The following is a 20,326-nucleotide window of genomic DNA, read 5'->3' on the forward strand; positions in this document are numbered from 1 at the left end:
TTCATACTGACAATAAATACATAAATGAATAACAAATGTATGTTTTGACAGTTCATGTAAGACAACTTGGAGCTAGTTTAGGAAAAATAAGGCACTATAAGAACAGTAATATGACTCAATTGTATGTTAAATATGTGTACTTTCAAACTGTCATTCTAAAACCCAGATTTATTTTTTTAGTTTTCAAACCAACATATAATATTTTTTTATATCATGTGTTAAGAAGAGGTCAATAATATGACCATTACAATATAACACAGGCGCTTTTAATTGTTATTTATGTTAAAGTGTCATTTATTTTATATAATCAGAAACACACACACACAAAAAAACCATTTGAAAACAAGCAATGAACTTCACCAAATTGTCAGTGTTCTCTATTGTGTTAAGAAGCTACAAGACTCCAGCTAGTGCGGTCTGCGCTATAACATTTTAAACTCTTTGAATCCTATAAATAATAATAGATAAAAACTTTGTAACTATAATTTCCCGACGTAGTTAAAACAACTGATTATGCGCTAAACCCAGAGCATAGACGGATCCCAAACAATACAATAGCTTCTAAATTTTTCTGTTTTATATGATCGGTGTTCATATTGGTCTAAACTTACAGATTAACTCGCTAAAAAACGAAGATAAATCGCCGAAAAGCGGACACAACAAGCTGTTGTTGCAGGCGGACATTTTGTTTTCTTTATTCTTCTTCACGGAGCTTTGCTGTCACTTAGCAACCGGCTAACCGAAGCACTGCTGCCCCCTGCTGGACCGGACTGTAAACGTACAGGAGAGGGGAAAATAATAAACTGTAATTATCGTAACTTTAACTTTATCCTCTTCACTATCAAAGCTCCAAAACAGACAGTGTCGTATTTGAGACACAATAACAACAAGTTTAAAGGTATTTCACCTAAGTTACTGGGTGACCACTGAGAACTGACCGGCTGACTTTATGCGCCCTCTTGTGGTCATGTGCGCACTTTAATCCAATATCTGCTGTATTTTCATACACATTTATTTGCAGATCGTTCAGGTAAAGCTGTTTTATGGTCATGAAATTTTGCCAGAACATAATCCATTACTTTCACTGACAATGTTGTATTTATTTTTGTCTATTTGAATTTTAAACCTAATTAAGAACCTAAAATGTGTACAAAACAAATACAGTGCACTCTCTGTAAACACGAGTGGGGTGTGAAACAGATGTATAAAACAAAACAAAACGTATTTGTTATTGCTATCTTATAAATATGTGATTCATATATTATTAACACTAGTCTTGAAAACTAAAATCAAAGGAGAGAATCACAATATCAGAACTAATGAAATGTCTGCAAATACTGTTTTTATTTTTGCGTCCTCTAGTGGCTAAATATGCACATTACCACTTCTGCATTTGCTTATCCCTCTTACTCAGTTATTACAAGCAGACTTACAGTTTTACTAAAACAAAGTAAGTTTCAGAAAATGTGACTTCCTTTAGTTTTACTGTTTCTAACTGGAGCATGCTTGAAGCTTTTCACCTCCATGACTTTACATAAAGCCTGCGTTGCAACAGACTGCTGAAAATCTCCTTATTATCACACAGTTTCATTAGAAATCTGTACCTAAGATAACTCCTTGCCTTGGTGGGTACTTGTGGGGATTAGTTGGCATGAAATTTTATATATATATATATATATATATATATATATATATATATATATATATATATATATATATCTTCTTTTTTTTTCCTGCAGAGAGTCCTTGTCATTTTGTCAGCCTCCCTGCGGCTAAAGTATGTGGGGACAGCAGGGATGGCTGTCAAACTCTGCCTGCCTGAGAGCACCTTTCCTTGGGTTGATGAGTCATAATGAGGGCTGGCCAGGTGGTTATAATGAGCACGAAGGCAAGCAAAGGGTGTGTGTGTGTGTGTGTGTGTGTGTGTGTGTGTGTGTGTGTGTGAATATATAACACACCACAGTTTCAGACATCAATTAGTCCTCAGCAAATTTGAATTGCCGTTTTCTGGGTTCTCACTTTCTGAGTAAAATGTTGCTGAGGTAATGCTTTTTAAAAGTGTTTTGCTCATATTAAGTTGAGTCGTGTGTGTGTGTGTGTGTGTAGAAGAGGAGAGAGAGAGAAAGAATAGAAAAGCAGAAGAAGCTCAGCAGTATAAGGAGGGGGGAGAGCTGAGCTGATTCTCTCCAAATCTTGGTGGGTTTTTTTTTTTTTTTTTGGAGTCTCTTCCAGCCGAGAAGTGAGAGATTCAGGCTTTAATTCGGCAAATTACTCGGACAGAGAAATCTGCTCTCTGGATGGAGAGACGCTGCTGCAGAATGAGGACTCTGTGTTTGAACTTTGCCATCACCTGTTTGTGGCTCCTTCCCTGGACGGTGAGTGTGCTCTGCTGCCGAGGTTGTGCTCATTATTTACAAAGTCTTCATGTTCTCACACTGCAGGGGAGTGCTGCTCACCTCAGATGTGTTTCTTATTAGTGGCACAGGTATGACATTAATTCATTGTTGTCAGTTTTTTTACTTTACTCTGCTCGTCTCATCATTCTGCTGCACTGTAGCACGACGAAGACTCAGAGTTGGATCTGCATGGAAAGTTGAAATAATACTCAGCTTCACACTGATTTTGAAAGATAACTTGATATTATCTTACAGATTATTGAAAAACTTAGATTCCATTAAAGAATTACTAACTTCTTAATTTGGTTGTTTTAAAATGCAAATTTGATTTGTAATATTTTGAGTAATATTTTGAAGAAGTTCAATTTAAATCATTTTCATGTTAAAGATACTCAACTATGAAATCCAATATTAAAAAGGTTACCTTGATCTATATCAAATGGTGCAGATTGAAAGAGTAGTTTTCCATATGTGGGTCTACACTCAGAATAAACAAAACACTTGCAGAATTATCAGCGTCTTTTACTAAATAAACCTGAGTGTCATTATGTACAAATACATCACAACTGTCCGACTTCTCCATCCCAGACGGGTCAGCGTTGTCACTTCGGTTGTATCTGTAGGTAAAACAAACACACCTGGTAGTTAGTTAGCAGCCATTCACAAATTTTATTTACAATTATTTAATTTAAGGATACATTAATCATCAATGTGAATAAAAAAACTGAGCAGATTTTGTTTCTTACTTTATGATTTTTGGGGTATTTCTGGAGTATCTTTAGTTTTTTTTAGTATGAGAGGTTTGAAAAAAATGGCACAAACTTCAGAATCAGAATCTGTGTCCTACCAGTTCTGAGTTGTTCAAATCCTGCAGTTTTTATTGTCTACTGTCGAGGACGAAAAGCCATAATGTGTGTTCTTTTGACTGTTAGCAAAATATCTCAAACTACTGAACAGATTTTAATGAAACTTTCAGAACCGAATAACTGAAAATGCATCTACGACTGAAAAACTTTTGGAATCAAACCCACTGAAGATGGCCGCCACAGCCAACGGACCACAGCAAAAACAAAAACAACTTTACCTCAGCCAGTTTTATAAATACTGAACTAAAATTTGGTGATGATTTAATTTTAACACTAGAAAGGTGGTGGGCGACATGCAATCCTTTCAAGCAATCCTAAGTGTTTAATGTTCAAGATGCAATTAATATAATTAATATAATTTATATATATAATTATATAATATAATATATATATATAATATAATTTAATATTCTCTATCAGTGCACAAGCGTCTGACGTTGTCATGTGAAAACCTCAAAACAACCTAATTTTGTGCTTTTTGTCACATGAACTTCACAGACTTTGTCAGATCAAAAACTGTTTCATCTCCTCAGGATTTCAGACTGATGATTGTTTCATATTTTTTAAGTCTTTAAAAAAAATAACCCTGACACATTAAGCTTGGGGCAAGAATATTCTCCCTGTCTTTAAACAAAACAAATACTCCTCTCAGGTTTTATTATTAATAGTATTTTTTTTGCCCGTGCAGGTGCTCTCTCACATGTGTTGCTCTTGCATCCACTCCTCCGCTGTAGCTCAGCTGCAGTCATTGTGCTGGCATCTTGACACTGAGCCGGTGACATGGCTGTCACATCGTGAGCTCCAATTAGAGCAGGTGAGAACAGCACGGAGCTGCAGCTTTTAGGCCTGGAACAATAGGCACAGCTGGAGCTCACCTGGGTACAGGCGCAGGCCAAGATTGACACAGGCTGCTTTAGGGATGGGGGAGAGATAGAGCTGAGGATCATACTTGTCTGTGAGAAATAATGATACCCTCGGACCTGTTTATCCTGAAATACAGGCGAGAATATCCCTAAACTTTTGTCTGCTCTGGCCCCATAATGATGAGCAGTCACAACAAGTGTGCAACACTTCTTAATGTCAGCACAGACCCGAAGAGTCCGTCACACGGCATAATTATCTCCTGCTGCTGTGTGTTCAGGTGCCTGACTGGTAAAATGAAACAAAATATTTCACAAAGCAGAGGATGGATTTAAATGAAACTCTCAGAAAGTAATCATTGGACATACATCTACAACTAATTACCTTTTGGAGTAAAGATGGCCGCCACAGAAAACTGACCTTGAGAAACAAAAAACAAGTTTACAGATATTGAGCTAGAGTTTGATGTGGTAGTAGCTGAGCATTACCCCCAACATATACTTTGAGGACTACAGGTTGTACAAAATATTAGTTTTAAATTTTACCATTAACTGTTAGCAAAATATCTCATGAACCACCAAATTAAATTTAATGAAACTTCCAGAAAGTAATCATTGGAGGTCCATCCACAGCTGATTCATTTTTGGAGTGAACTCAGTTCAAGATGGCCACCACAGCTAATCAAATGTACAGAAACTGAACTAAATTTTGATGTGGTAGTAGCTGAGAGTCATCCTCCACGCAGACTTCAAGTACTAACAAATCACGTAAAATCTTGGAACATGATGTCATATACAAGGTTCGACCAAAATGGCTTTAACTTTGTCCCTTATCTGCATAGGTTTAGTCAAAAACTAAACTATGTGAAGAACGATATGCATTAAGAAATTCTAGGTGTTTAATTAAAATGTATTTTTGATGACAGGAGATGTGACAGCTCCACCTGTTCAATCAATTTTTTTACCAAACATACTGTACAATAATGTTGTTTAATCATATCAAATTTGTATTTGTCACATTAACATCCTCACTAATGATTTAATTCATCTAACTCTGTGTGTTTCATTGGACATATCAGCGGGAAATTGCCTGATATAAAATGTTATTTTATTATATAAGAGAGCAGCATGATGGAGGAGGCACTCATGTCCCTCTCTGGGATTGTTTTCTTCTCTGCGGTGGTTAATAAAATAAAACAGCACTAATATCTTCAAAATTACAAAACATTTATCATTATAATAAAATTAAACAGCAGACGTGCTCTGAAAGACGTTCAATAATAATACTGTGTGATCTTGTTTAATCTTTAAGAAAGCGCACAGTTACTGTGTGCTTGTGCATGAATGTGTGTGGAAAAAGATAAGGAGACTGATTCCGAGAACTTGAGACAAGAGATGATGAAGAAGATGCTTGTAAATGGCTCTAAATATGGTATTTATCCGTAAAGACTCAAAATGATTCCAAGAAGAAAAAGAATATGGATGGAGATGCAATGTAACAACAATACCGTGCTTAATCATCAAGTATTATAAGAATGGAAACTGCGTTATCTAGCAAAGGATGAAGAGAAGAGGGAATGAAGAAGAGTCTTCTTGAGAAAGCTGAGGGCAGCAGCTCAATGTTGAAAATATACTCAAAAAGTTTCAGTACTCCTTTCATACATAACGGATTTTAAGCTTCAGGTTTTCTAATTGATTCTGAAACGTCCCAGCACATCGATCAATAATCCAGTAAATTCAGCCCGTCATCAAGGTTGCATGAAAGGATGATTGACAGTTTTAACGGGGGACTGGGAGACTGTTTGAGGACGAAGAGGCAAATAAAAAAATGTTATTGGAAGTTTTAATCTAACGGCGCCTCCTTGCCTGAAGGGTATAACCTATCGATCCCAGCCAATATCAATTCCTCATCATTGTTAGAAACAAAACACTGAATAATAATTATCTGAATCGATTATTTGCTGCTTTATAAAGTAGCTACAGTGAAAGTGTCCTTCATTTGTAGTCACGCTGATAGTCAGGACTGTTCTGCCTCATCCTTGCCGTCACTTTCACTTGGTTTATTATGCAAAGTCAGTGTTTGCTGCGACAAAAAGAGACTCGTTCTTAAAGGAAGAGTGTGTAACAGTTATTGAAATCTAGTCATTTTTTTGGAGGATTCAAGTATTCAAACACTTTTCACCAACTATCTATCCATTGATACTGGTAAAGTAAAAAACCTGTCAAAAACAAACCTGCAGCTTCAGCATCAGCCTGAACTCCATATTGCTCTTTATCAGCATTTTTTAATTGTTAAAGATATGCTAATACTTCTGCTTTTTTTTTTTAATTCAGCTCTTTGTGTTTTTGCATCTTTTACAGGATCAGCTTGCATTAAATATTCAGCATGATGCTTTGTTTCTTAAACCTGCACTAAAACACACCATAAAACAGAATTCTACAGGAACTAAACTCTCTCTATGATGACTTCCTGAGAGCTTTAATTACAATTTGAGATTATTTGCTAACAGACAGATAAGCAAACGCCAACACTCACGCACACAAACAAAGACAGACCCTTTTGCCTTCAGATAAAGTTAATGATTGAAAATCAAACACTAAAGTTAAGACAATAATGTGCACTAGTCTTCAGACTTCCTTAAGTTCATTAAAATTCTCTTCCGAGGAGCTAACTCTTTGCAAAAATGTCTTCAGATTAAAGTTTTTCTTTGGACTTTACTCATTTTCAGTGTCAGGATATCACCATGGTGACCACTTTACTTAAGGAAGTCTTACTTTTAAAAAGAGAGGTTCATATGTTTTATAATCTGTCACTTTTTTGCTGTGCAGGCACAAGAGTCATCCAAGCCTCTAGACCTAAAGAGCGAACAGTGGAGGGAGGGTGAAGCAGGAGGAGAAGATGCTGACGGAGCAGCTTTGAAGGTTAAACATGTCTCCAAAGACCTACAGATCATTTCCACCAAACACAAATCTCCCTCCTACGGCTCACTCGGTCCCTACGGCTGGCCTCAGAACTTCTCACAAGCCCCTGACCAGTTCCTGTACCGACCTCCTCCCAAATCCAAGGTTCCTGCTAAAACCTCCACAAAGGCCAAGAAGATCTTGGGCTGGGGGGACTTCTACTTCAACGTGAAAACCATGAAGTTCAGCCTCCTGGTGACGGGGAAAATCGTAGACCACATCAACGGTACCTTCAGTGTCTACTTCCGCCACAACTCATCCCGTCTGGGAAACATCTCCGTCAGCATCGTCCCGCCGTCCAAAGCTGTGGGGTGGGAGGTTCTGGACCGCACAGCTCAGAGCAGCCACATCAAAAACTCAGTCCTGTTCCAAGATCTGACATCCCAGCTCTCCAGCCCGCCTCAGTCCACCAGCTCGGCTCCCCCCGAACATCAGAAACCCCAGCGGGACGTGATGATGGTGACCGAACTCAACTGCCGCATCGAGTACCAGAGAACCAACCGGTCCAAGAAGACCAAGCCCTGCATGTATGACCCGGGACAGACCTGCTATTCTGAAAACACACAGTCCCAGGCAGCCTGGATCTGTGCCAAGCCCTTTAAGGTTATATGCATCTTCATCGCCTTCACGGGCACGGACTACAGGCTGGTGCAGAAAGTCTGTCCGGATCACAACTTTCAGGCAGATCCAAACCAGCAGCACCTGGGATGAGGAGCTCAGGGTTTCTGAAACTGTTTATACTGTACATTCTTCATGCATCCATCAAAATCCTATCTTAAAAAACAACAAGACTGAAAGCTTAAAACTCATTTTCAAACTTAGAAACACACATAATGAGTGCAGTCTGAGCCCAAACCTTCCTAACAGTTTTGAAGCATTTGTATCTTAAACTGCTCTCATCAGCCCAATTATTAATAACCTTTAGCCTGTTCCCAATGATTTTGCTTTGCTGAAGCTATTCCACTCAAAATGTAACAATATATATCATTGATTTCTTTACTCAATGATAATTTCTTAGCTTGCACTAAGAGAAAATCCTGTACATATTTAAAAATGTTGTTTTTTTTACTGACAACACATTTACTACAAGTGTTTGAACTAAAAAAATGATTTTTTTTTAGCAGTTTGAAGTAAAGTAGTTACTTTTTAGATGTTTTCTTTTTAAGGAACTCATTCAGACTGAGATAAAACAGACATTTTATCAGTGACACAAAGTACGCATGTCCGTGGCTCCCTTCCAGCAGGATCTCACATTCACCCTTTGACCCTTGGAGGTTTTCATTTCAGAGCTCAAGCTGTCACAAACATGCTGTCTCTGTCGTTACGGCAGGCATTATGGGTAAGTACATTTGTCTAATAATTCATAAAATACAGATGTAATGTGTGGCTTTGTTTTTATTTCTTTTCTTTGGCATGTCTGAGCAGTCGTTAATAAGTCACTTAATGGTACAAACTCTGGTCTGCTTGTCAGCTCAGCTTGGCTGCAGAACTGTCTGCTTTGAAAATGTGGGTGTGTTTGATCTATTTTTAAATTGTCTGTGCAAAACAAAACAAACATTCTTTTGTCCAAGAATTTCAAATGTATGAAGAAAATTTAACTGCAAAATTCATGCATCATGCAAGACAAGTAAAAAAAAACAAAATAAAATAAATAATAGGTTACTTTAAATCCCAAAAACATTACTTGCAATTAAAAGACAGAGAAAATAATTGTGTTTTAAGCTGCTTTTTAAAACCTCAGCAGAGAAGACACACATGGTTGACAATGGAAAGCTGTTCCTACAACATCGACACAATCTCCATTAATAACTAATCTACAACCTCAATTCAAACAAAGTTGGAGCATTGTGGAAAATATAAATAAAAACAGAGCGTAATGATCTGCAAATCTCATAAACCCACATTTTATTAAAAATGGAACACCATAAATATGTCAACTGTTCAAACTAAGAAATTGTACCTTTTTTTACCATTTACTATTTCTCAAAACAGTTAAAACAGGCAACAAAAGGCTGCAAAAGAAAGTGATACTAATAAAAAAAAAACATAATTTTGCAGTAGTTTAGGTTAACTGGCAACAGGTCACTAAGAGAACTGGATATTAAAGAGACTTAAATGGGCTGAATCTCTCAGCAGAGATGAGCAGAGGTTCACCAGTTTGTAAAAAGCTGCATTTAAAAATAGTGGAACAATGTCAAGATAATGCTCCTCATTAAAAACATTAGGAAGACTTTGAGTATCCTATCATCTACAGTTCATGATATCATAAAAAGATTTCAAGAATTTTGAGAAATTTCTGAGCTTAAAGAACAAAAGGCTGAAAGGTATTATTAAATGTTTTTGATCTTCAGGTCTTCAGACAGCACTGCATTAAAAACAGCTCTGATTCTGTTCTGGACATCACTGCATGGACTCAGGAACACTTCCACAAATCATTGTCTGCAAACACAGTTTACATAGCCATCCACAAATGCTGCTTAAAGCTCTATCATGCAAAGAAGAAGCGATATGTGAACACCATCCAGAAAAGCCTCTGTCTCATCTGAACCAAAGCTCATTTAAATCTGAGGAAAAGTGGAAAAATGTCAGACAAATTGAAATTAAAATTATTTTTGGAAGCCACAAACACTATGTCCTTCAAACTAAAAACAGGAGGGACCATCCAGCCTGTTATCAGCTAACAGTTCAAAACCCTGCCTCTCTGATGGTATGGGGGTGCATTAGTGTCTATAACATATGGTAATCTAGATGTTTACAGACTGTTGTTAAAATAAAAGGGAATGCTTCACAGAGGGAAACTTGACCTCGTCCCAACTTTTTTGTTGCTGCCATCAAATTCAAAATTACCCTATTTTTTAAAAAATGGTGCAATTTCTTAGTTTCAGCATTTGATATGTTTACTATGGTCCACTGTGTAAATTATAGCATTTTGTTTTTATTTTGCATTTTATACACTGTCCCAACTTTGATAAACCGAACTTCCATAAGGAGCTGCTCAGATCATCTAAAAGATCTAGATAAGTTCAAATATGTATTTTGGTGACAGGCATAAATTTATAAACAAATAGGAGAATTTTAAAATCAACTCTATTTTTAACAGGAAGCCAGTGAAGAGCTGCAAAGACAGGCGTGATACTTGCTCTTTCTCTGGTAGCTGCCATGAATAAAAAAAAGATGAAAGAAGGCTTCCATTAATGTATATTTCTACTTTAATCTGTCTCTTGGGCCAAAGTAGCATGTAGTTACACAACAGCTGTGCAGCTACAAGCTGGTTTCGACAAACAGAACCCTGGCCAGCCTTCCTGCAGTTTTCCAGTTCAAGGTTTTCTATAACTGCTTCATTGAATCTCATGTTTGTTTGTTTCACTGCTTTTTATTTGATGGCTTGTTTAGAACATCAAAGGACGCATTATTCTATCTCCTTCTTTCTAAAGCTCTGCTGAAAAGTGTTACAGTAATTTTGGGTGATAGGATGTGGTTGGGTGATGTTTTTCTTTTTTCACTCAAGCTCAGTTTTTTTATTTTCATGACAGCTTCAAAAGACACCAAAAGAGCAATCTCAGACAACAACAACAAAGATGAAAAACTCAAGAAACTTTCACCCACTTTAGACCGTACAAAGAACGTTGCAGAATGTGTATCTATATTATATGTAATCTATATTCTCCAGGGTTTTTCCTACAAAGTCCTTGTTGTGGTAACATGTTTAAAGCTGATTATTGACCAGTCTATTTGTTTTTGTTTTTTTTATGACCCTTCCTTGTTTATCTTCCCCCCATGATGCAGCCCCTCTTTCTCAGAGGTTCAGGATGTTTAGGGAGAGAAGGTCAGGTCACCTCTGAGTTCTCCAGACGAAGCCTCAGCAGGGGAGGCAGCGGATGGACCGGACAGGAGAACCTCGCCCAGGACGACCCAGAAATGTGGAATCTCCTGCAGCAGGAGAAAGACAGGCAGTGTCGAGGACTGGAGCTCATCGCATCAGAGGTGAGACTGACAATTTAATAAAAAAACTGACAGGAGCAAGAACTGTCATGTGTGGTGAAGAATGAAGGACTTAAATACAAGCTGGGATCAGCAGGTGAGGGTAAAAATAAAGTTTATTCTGATAAAAATGAAAAGTGCTGCAAAGGCAGGATGTCCAAAAGCACAAACAAAGTGTGGCCAAAAGAAGGAATTGAAGAGAACTCAGTGTATTTCTATGGGGGATGTTATTTTTAATAAAGTTAAACATTTGGAAAAGTATAGAAGTTACACAAACCTGAAGTCATAGCACACTATTCCCAATCAAGCTGTATGTTTTGATATTTAAATGGTTAAAATAACACAATGTATGGCAAAGTTTGAAAGTAAAAAACTATAAATAGGATAACAACACTGACTCAGCATTCACACTGTATGGATGAAGAAAACAACGAGCTGGTGAGGAACGAGAGCTAAGTACTCATTAAGTGAGGAAACGACAGGTACATAAAAGTGTTGTGGTTATTGAAAAGAAACGTGAGGGAAAAGCAAGAAGCAAACTTTCACAAACAAATCAGTGAAATGAAACAAAAGCAGTTAAGTTGATTCAATCAAAACCAACACACAAAATCCAAAACCATGATAAATATGAAACACAAGACTATAACATGATTAAAGCATCACAATGTGATCATGAAAAATCTATTTTATCCAATTTGCAGCTTCCTGTAGTTCTCAGCTTTTATGTAAATTGTAATGAGCAGCAGCTTGTTGTTAAAAATTCAAAGATGATTGTTTAAATATTTGCTCTGTACTTTGACTCTGTGTGTGACAGCAGTGCTGGAGAAACAGCTGGTTCTGACAGGTGAACTCCATTCAAAACCGCATTTAGAGAATCATTAAGCTGTTGTGCTTTCTGAGTTTGGGTTTAGGGAGTTCAGCTTTGTCTGAACATTTTGTTTTTCCAGGTTTAGCTTCTTTTTTGGGGGGCTATATTTTCTCTTTGTTTTAATGATGATTTCATATTTCATATGTTCTGGATTTTGTTAAGAACATCAGTTTGATTCTCTGAAGCCTTAATTTAAGTAAAGTCCTGGTTTCTCTCTGTTTTATTTTGTTTATTGTGTTGAGTTTTTCTTCCTTTTTCTGTTTCGCTCCATCTTTATTAACCTGTTGGTCAAAGGTCCACGTTTGCTCTGCCTCCTTGTCTGATCGTTGTTACAGGCAGTTGATTAATTCCAGTGTTGTCACACAAAGAGTCCTTTGATTTGATTTATTCAATACTTTATTTTTCCCCTTCGCCAATCAACCAGCCTTTGGATCCAAATACAAATATTAACTTAACTGGCAGATTTTTCTTTGCTTTCTGATCATTTGTTCCATATTCCACACAGGTAATGTGACTTCAAACAACAAGCAGCAGCCTCATCATTCTGTAAACAACCTGTGCAATAGAATAAATACTTAATTTGATTGTCAGTGTGGGCACAATTTGGTTCAGTACTCAAAAAAGATTTTGCTCCAAGTTTTCAGTCTGTGAATAAAGAAAAACTTGTGCTGAGAAAGGAAATGTATTGTGGACTGGAAGGTATAAAGCAAGAAAAACAGGTTTTTTTCTGCAGAGGGTCCTTCATCAGCACTGAGAGCACAATTCAACAGAGTTAGTGTCTCTAGAACTGAACTGTTTTCTGAGGTTTCTGTGGCTTCTAGACTTTGCAAATCACTGATTTCATCTAAGCTTTGGGGAAAAGTGAGATCACTTTTTTATTCTTCCACAATTATAAATCTACAGCTCTATCAGTCACAACGATGTTCTGAAAGATTTTTATCTTCAAGTGCTGTCAGTCATTCTCCACTGCAGTTCGACTCCCAGAGGAGTCAGGTTTTTTTCGACAAGAACGCTGTCAAATTATCCTATTACTTTCCTCAGTGATGTTTTTCATTGATCTCCACATTCTGAGTTGAGACGGGGGAGGAGGGGCAGTCGTGTGTGTGTGTGTGTGTGTGTGTTTGTATGTCAGGATGGAGTTTTCTGTCAGAGACAGGGGACTGGATTTAAACCTCACTAGGATGATTGAGCTATCCCCGAGCAGTGACAGGTTGAGTATAATAACGAGACTTGGGGGGGGGGGGGTTGAAGACACGAAGACACGGAGGAAGAGTCAGAGGAAATATGAGCTGAAGCGAGAGTGGGAGAAAAAAAATAAACTGACACAAGAGAAAAAATTCATTTGCATTCAGTTCTTTTTTGCAGCTCTCTCTGCAGTTATACAAAAGCTTTAGTCAGCCTATTATTACATTTATACAAAATATATAATCCTTTTTCATGATCTTCTCTATCACAGCAACTCACTGGGTTTTTATTGTTTCAACTGGGTTTTGCAGCAGAAGCGAACCTAAATTCATAACAGATGGTTAATATTGATAGTATTGTTCCATTCTCTTTGTTCAACCTTTTCTGGTTAAACAAAGACTATTTTTAGAAAGTGACAATGTTCTGATTTTGATTTATTTGTGCAGCTCGTGACAGCGTGCTTGTTTATCTTGTCAGAACTTCTGCAGCCGTGCAGCTCTGGAGGCACAGGGCTCCTGTCTGAACAACAAATACTCTGAGGGATACCCCGGACAAAGGTAAACACAAGGACGGAGCTCAATCAGAAGAAACTAATCATCCTCACTGGAAGTATTTTTATTAGGTTCTGTCAAATTTAATTGATTTCCACATTTGAACCCTTGGTGCGGACCTGAAGGTTGTGGATGATGCCATTCAGTAAAATAAATTTCAGTAAACTTGACACACCATTACGCAATACAATGCAACACAGCTGCACAAGAAATGGTGCAAAATGATGCCATAAAATGATAATGACACCATAAAACTATATAATATAGTTTAATACAATACAAGAATTCTATGGTACAAAGGTTTTAATTGAAAGTTAGGTTTTTCTATCTGTCTGGCTCCTTGAAAGACAAATGCAAAGAAATGAAGGATGACTCAAGACTTTTGCACAGGTCTGTGTAGTATGATGCAACACAGAATCATACAGTGCAAATCAATACAGCTTAATATATTATATTTCAGTACAAAACCATACTGTCCAGCACAATAAATGTGGTGGTACAGTATTATAAAGTCCAACATTTCACAGTTTATAGCAATACTCTATTTAGACACATTATAGTAGGTATGTTTTAGGTACAACACAACAGGATTTTACACAATATTAAAATTCAGACGTGCCACAGTATGGACTACAACAGCCTAGTGCCGTATATCACATAATGGTCACATCTGATGCTGACAATAAGTGCAATAGTTCAGTATGATCTGATGCAGTTCAAACTGTTACAGTCCCAATGAAACAGTCAGGTTTTGCTCAGCGTTGGTGAACTCTCTCAGGTACTACGGTGGTGCTGAGATCGTTGACCAGATTGAGCTGCTCTGTCAGAGGCGAGCGCTCACCGCCTTCGGTCTGGATCCGAACCTGTGGGGCGTCAACGTGCAGCCGTACTCTGGATCTCCAGCCAACTTTGCAGCCTACTCGTCTGTGCTGCAGCCTCATGACCGAATCATGGGCCTGGATCTGCCTGACGGCGGACAGTGAGTAAATAAAGCGTGTCTTCTACCAACCAACCACTGATTGTTCAAAATGTAAGAAATATCTTGATCAATAAAAGAATTTGGCTTTGAAATCCTGTGCAGGAAATTTCATAGATAGAGTTTTATCATTTCTATTTATCACTGTATTATATCATAAATATCATCCTGCAGCAACACTTTCAATGTATCACAAGAAATAAATATTTTTGTTTTATTTTTGTTGTTTGAACCTTTTCCACATGAAAATGAATGTCATTTTATAAGACCTAACATCAAGTGGGATTAATGTGATAAATTTTGGACTCGGAGTGAACCTGTCATTGGATGAAAACCTCTTTGAAATGAGCATATTTTTATTTGACAGTCAGAGAACAGAAAGAAATGAGTAGCTTAGGCTTCACAGCCAGACACTCTATAAAGTTAATATGATGGCTGGCCGGGTGTTGGTAGGGGTACAGTGAGAGATTATCTACCTTATGTAATATATTTTATATGTTTGTGAGAGGTGAATATTTGTAGGTTTAGCTACGTTTCAGTTTGTTGATATTTTACAACTCAACACTTGGTGCATTGCTAATGTACACACATATTTTAATTTTAGATTTTTCAAGAATTAACTGTTCATTATGCCTACACATCTCATGATGACCCACTCAAAGATGCATGGATAAAATAATCATCCATAACATTATGACCACATGTCTAACACTTAGTAGGTCTTTCTTTTGCTGCTTAAACAGCCATAATCTGTGATGAATGGACTTCCTCAAACCTTTGAAGATGTGTTTAACAAGCTGACTGTAGCAGATCCTTTCAGTAATGTATGGCGTTGTTTGTAGAGTAAATCTGCATCCATTCATCTATACATTTTCTGCCACTTATTCATGGTCAAGTCATCTGAGGTAACAGGTTAAGGAGGGAAACTCCCTCTTTTGACTTTTCTCCTTCACCACAACAAACCAGATCAAAGCCCTCATTAAGGTCCTGATCCATCAATCCATTTCCTGCTCCATCCTACCATCACTCCCAAAGAAGTACTAGATTGTTTTGAGATCTTCAAAACGTGAAAGCCATTTTGACACTTTGTGGTGTAACAGGGAGCATTATTCTGCTGAAAGAGGCCACAGACTTGAAGAAAAATATCCCAGTGAAGTGGACAGGAAGGTCATAAAATAACACAGGTCATATTGAGGTTACATAAAGATTTTTATCAGTGGGTATAAGTTGCTGAAGAGCTTATTTAACCCTCCTGAAGACCTCAAAACAGAAAGAGACAAAGAGAAGTAGAGGTTCATTTGATCTGAATGACACAGGAGGGTTAAGAATGCACCTGCTCAGCTTAAGATCTTTCCATGTTCTCAGTTAAAAATTAACAGTTTGTTTTCTGCCTTGCTTCAGCTTGACCCACGGCTACATGACAGACACCAAGAGAATCTCAGCCACCTCCATTTATTTTGAATCCATGCCTTACAAGCTGAACGTGAGTAGTTTGAGAAGTGAAATGAAGGTCCAAACCAAACTTGCCAGAACTACGTAATTTTTTAAGGAATGTTTGACACAATTAAGGCAAATTCTATTGTCTTTCTCTGGCTGTCTGTATTTTCTCAGCCTCAAACGGGTCTAATTGACTATGATCAGCTGGAGAAGACGGCTCGCCTCTTTAGACCCAAACTGATCATTGCAGGAACCAGCGCCTATGCTCGCCTCCTTGACTACGCACGCATGAAAAAGGTTCACGGTCACATTGCAGACTAGCACACGGAAGCTGTTCCTAAAGCAGTCACAACAAAATACACAGTAAAAGAAAAGGATAGACAGTATTTTAGTGAGCATGGCTGTGTGTGTTTCAGCTGTGTGAGGAGCTGAATGCCTACCTGCTGGCAGATATGGCTCATATCAGTGGCTTGGTGGCAGCTGGAGCCGTTCCCTCCCCATTTAAATACGCTGACCTGGTCACCTCCACTACCCATAAGTCCCTTCGAGGAGCAAGGTACATGTACTAAACACAAAATAAAATATATGGCTGTTAAGTGTTTATAAAATCCACACTTATTATGAAAATTACCATTTTAATTGACTTCTGCTGTGCAAGAAATGGATTTGATGCAACATGTGGTCTGATCTTGGCTGAATTTTTTTCACTCTGCAGAGCTGGCCTCATTTTCTACCGGAAAGGTGTGCGATCCGTGGACACAAAAGGTCGGGAGGTGCTCTACGACCTCCAGGACAGGGTGAACTTTGCTGTGTTTCCGTCACTTCAAGGAGGACCACACAACCACGCCATCGCTGGGGTGGCTGTTGCTCTCAAGCAGGTCCACATCATTATTTCCTTTTTGTTTACCAATGTTCAATAATACCCAGCAAAATCTACAAACAGAGAGAAAAGCCCCTGATCCAGTTAAATTTGTGCACCTCATGTATAAAACAATTTGGTCCTATCGTGATAATCAATTCCTCCTTCATGCAGGATCATTTCTGTCTCTGCAGGCCTCCACACCCATGTTCAAACAGTACATTGCTCAAGTGATGCTGAATGCCAAAGCCATGGCTAACGCTCTGCTGAAGAAAGGCTTCACCCTGGTGTCAGGTGAGTTTTTAATATCAATTAGGATGTAAAAATATTAAATTAGATTCAGTACCTCTTCTATTACTGCACAAACCTCTCAAATATCTGATGCAATGTTTTGTTTTAGACACTTCAGCCTGCTTTGCATTCTGTTTTTATGAATTTCGATGAGTTCACTTAACCCTTACTCCACAGATGAATGGAAAAAGTCTAAATTTAAAGACATTTTAAAGAAGCACCTTTCTGTTGGAGTCAGCACGAAGGTTTGAGAGAAGAGTGAATCAAACTGGCATTTTAAGTTCGTTGTGAACCAAATAGTTTATCTCCTTTTAGGTGGAACAGACAACCACCTGGTTTTGGTTGACCTTCGACCTCGTGGGATAGATGGGGCTCGAGCTGAGAGGGTCCTGGAGTTGGTGTCCATCACAGCCAATAAGAACACTTGTCCCGGAGACAAGAGCGCACTCACACCGGGAGGACTCCGACTCGGTAAAAACAATGCTTAACATGGGACCATTTGCTCACTCTTTTTATATTTATCTGTGTGATACTGAACCACCACTGTTTTTGTTTTTGTAACTGTTTGTTCTGACTGGTTTATCTGTTGTCTCTTCCCTGCAGGAACTCCAGCGCTGACTTCTCGGCAGTTTAAGGAGGCAGATTTTGAAAAGGTTGTGGACTTCATTGATGAAGGCATTAAGATTGCGCTGGATGTGAAGAGAAAGACAGGTGAGTCTTTGTAATGGTTAAACCCATCGAGTTTAAAGGCAAATCATTGTGACGTGATGCTTGTTTGTCTGTTTTTTAAATCTTTGCTCTCATCAGGAAACTTGGCCACCTTCAAGACCTTCTTGCTGAAGGACCCAGACACCGTGGCGCACATTGCAGAGCTTCGCCAGCAGGTGGAGCGATTTGCCAGACCCTTCCCCATGCCAGGATTCACTGATCACTAAAACGCCACAGATATCAGGCTGTTTCCCTCTCCCGTCCCATCAGTATCCTGTAGAACTGTGACGTAAAACCATTTTTTATGTTTTGCATGCATCACCAGTTCTTTTTGCACTCTGCAACATATTCATGTGAACTAATTAAAACATATCAGCCAATTTAAAAATGTAGTATGATGTAAACGTGATAAAACCATTTTAAGTTGACATAAATTTCTAGATGATTATTCAAAGGAATACGGTAATATAATCCCACACATCTGAAATGTTGTAGTTTCTTGAGAATTCATAATTGGTGTATGTAAATTTTATTAAATAATGTATTAAAAATCCAAATCATAGTTGTGAATTTTTTTAATTATATGGATGTTTAAAGGCATAAATGGTGGCTGGTGTATAAACAGGTACTGAATGTTAATGTACAGTAACAAATTTAACATCTTCATAGGAAAAGAGGCAATTATTGTTAAATGTCATATTAATAAACAATTAAATTGATCTTTGAACAACAGTGTAAGTCATTTTATTGCATGTTAACAATAATTTATTCTTTGGAAATAACAGAAAATAAAGATTTTTTATGTGTCAGCAGGTTTTAGTGATTTGCAAATATATGATTGAAACTATAAGGCTTATAACACATCTCTTCTAGAAATATATCTTAAAAAACAATAAAATGAAACAAAAGATCTAACAGTGAAATCTTAGTAGTAGTAATACTTTCACAGCAGACACTTTGTCTAATATGTTTTCAATTTGTAGAAAAGACCAATTATTTATTTGTTTGTTTGGCATTTTGTCAACAAATCTGTTTTATATCCAGGAGGGTTTTTTTCCACACTTGGAGAAATTAACATCATCTTTGTGTGGCTTTAAAGAATCAGAGTACTTGCACAAGAAACACCAAAAGATGAAAAGTTTCAACGTGTTTCGACTCTGTTTTATGGAGTATTTTCTAAAACAGGGATTTTGGTTTTCATTCTTGTTGTGGTTAACTGATGAGGAGGGGAAATGTGTAGATCTTACCCTAACTGCAATAAAAAATTTCCTGTAAATGTTTACATGTGCCGTAAACTGCTTCTGTGTCTTAGATGAAAGGAAACTAACTTATTCTTGTAATTTCAGAAAAGAGGAGCCTCAGTGATTTTATAAACACTGAACTGTTTGAAGCAGCTGGTATTTCCTCCAGTCATTTCCTCTCGCTGTCTATTTCAGGGAACTGTGCAGAAAAAAAGGAGCTGATCCCAAGACAGTTGTGACAGGAAGACAGTCGCGTCAGAGATTGTTGTTCTGAATTAGTTTTGGCATGCCTATTTCATGTGATTCTTTTACTAAACTTCAAACATCCGAATTATTCAGTTTGACTCCTTAGAGTCAGAATAACTGGCAACCATGAATTTCAAGCACCGATTTGGAAGTATATTCGAAAATAAATAAAAATAAACCAATTTGGAAAAATGCCTCACACTTCATATTCACATGAACTTAATCACTAAATAGTTTCACTGCATAAAAACTGGTTTCTTTAGAGCTTGTTTCTTACAGTATTACAGTTTAAAAAATATGAAAACTGTTTACAAAGAAATAAATACTTTTTAAAAACAAATTCTACTGAAAGCCTGGGGGGAAAACTGAAAACTGCCAACAGATTCCTGCAAACCTACAGGAAGAATTCAGAGGTATGACTTTGTTTTGTTGGTTTTTGACAAATTTTCTAGTGTTTTTGTGTTATCTTGTAAGTTTTTTATAAGTGCAGACTTTTTAGGACATTCCACGTCCCTAAAGCCAGTTCATGCCCCCAGGAATTGGCCAACCCTCACCTGTCGCCTGGCTTACTTAGCACCACCTTGACGGCTCTCCCTGCAGGTGTTGGCTCCACAGGGAGGTGGCTTCCGATTGTTTTGTTTTTTTCATGCTTGGCCTGGCACAACTCCAGGAGCCATGGTTCAACCACCATGAGCTCCCAGGTCAGTTCCCACCCAGGCTGAGCTCCAGGAGGATTCCCTGCTTATCTTTTACCTGGTAAAGTGTCCTGCTGCATGTGGTTACCCTTCCTCATCAAAGTCTTCGTATTGCTTTTAGTCTGTCTCCTCCCCAGAGGAGTTTGCCATGGCACACCTTATAAAGGCCTAATACCCCTTGACAACATAGCCCACAGGATCACAG

At 37.8% G+C, this 20,326-nt stretch overlaps 2 protein-coding genes across 2 annotated transcripts; both read left to right on the forward strand.

Moving 5' to 3' along the window:
• Positions 1 to 1,979: 1,979 nt before the first annotated feature.
• On the forward strand, positions 1,980 to 7,823 carry LOC108236696 (neurexophilin-2-like). The gene is made up of 2 exons (XM_017417553.2): positions 1,980 to 2,375; positions 6,952 to 7,823. The coding sequence occupies exons 1-2, from the start codon at positions 2,298 to 2,300 to the stop codon at positions 7,792 to 7,794; spliced, it is 921 nt and encodes a 306-aa protein (XP_017273042.1). The 5' UTR covers positions 1,980 to 2,297; the 3' UTR covers positions 7,795 to 7,823.
• A 473-nt stretch (positions 7,824 to 8,296) lies between these two features.
• Positions 8,297 to 18,666, forward strand: LOC108236695 (serine hydroxymethyltransferase, mitochondrial-like). The gene is made up of 12 exons (XM_017417551.3): positions 8,297 to 8,422; positions 10,870 to 11,067; positions 13,595 to 13,674; positions 14,447 to 14,647; positions 16,046 to 16,127; positions 16,256 to 16,378; positions 16,498 to 16,637; positions 16,797 to 16,959; positions 17,135 to 17,234; positions 17,547 to 17,702; positions 17,835 to 17,942; positions 18,039 to 18,666. Exons 1-12 carry the CDS (start codon positions 8,390 to 8,392, stop codon positions 18,164 to 18,166), a joined length of 1,512 nt encoding a protein of 503 aa, XP_017273040.1. The 5' UTR covers positions 8,297 to 8,389; the 3' UTR covers positions 18,167 to 18,666.
• The last annotated feature ends 1,660 nt before the right edge of the window (positions 18,667 to 20,326 follow it).

Source organism: Kryptolebias marmoratus, linkage group LG8 (assembly GCF_001649575.2).
Source record: "Kryptolebias marmoratus isolate JLee-2015 linkage group LG8, ASM164957v2, whole genome shotgun sequence".
Classification (NCBI taxonomy): domain Eukaryota; kingdom Metazoa; phylum Chordata; class Actinopteri; order Cyprinodontiformes; family Rivulidae; genus Kryptolebias; species Kryptolebias marmoratus.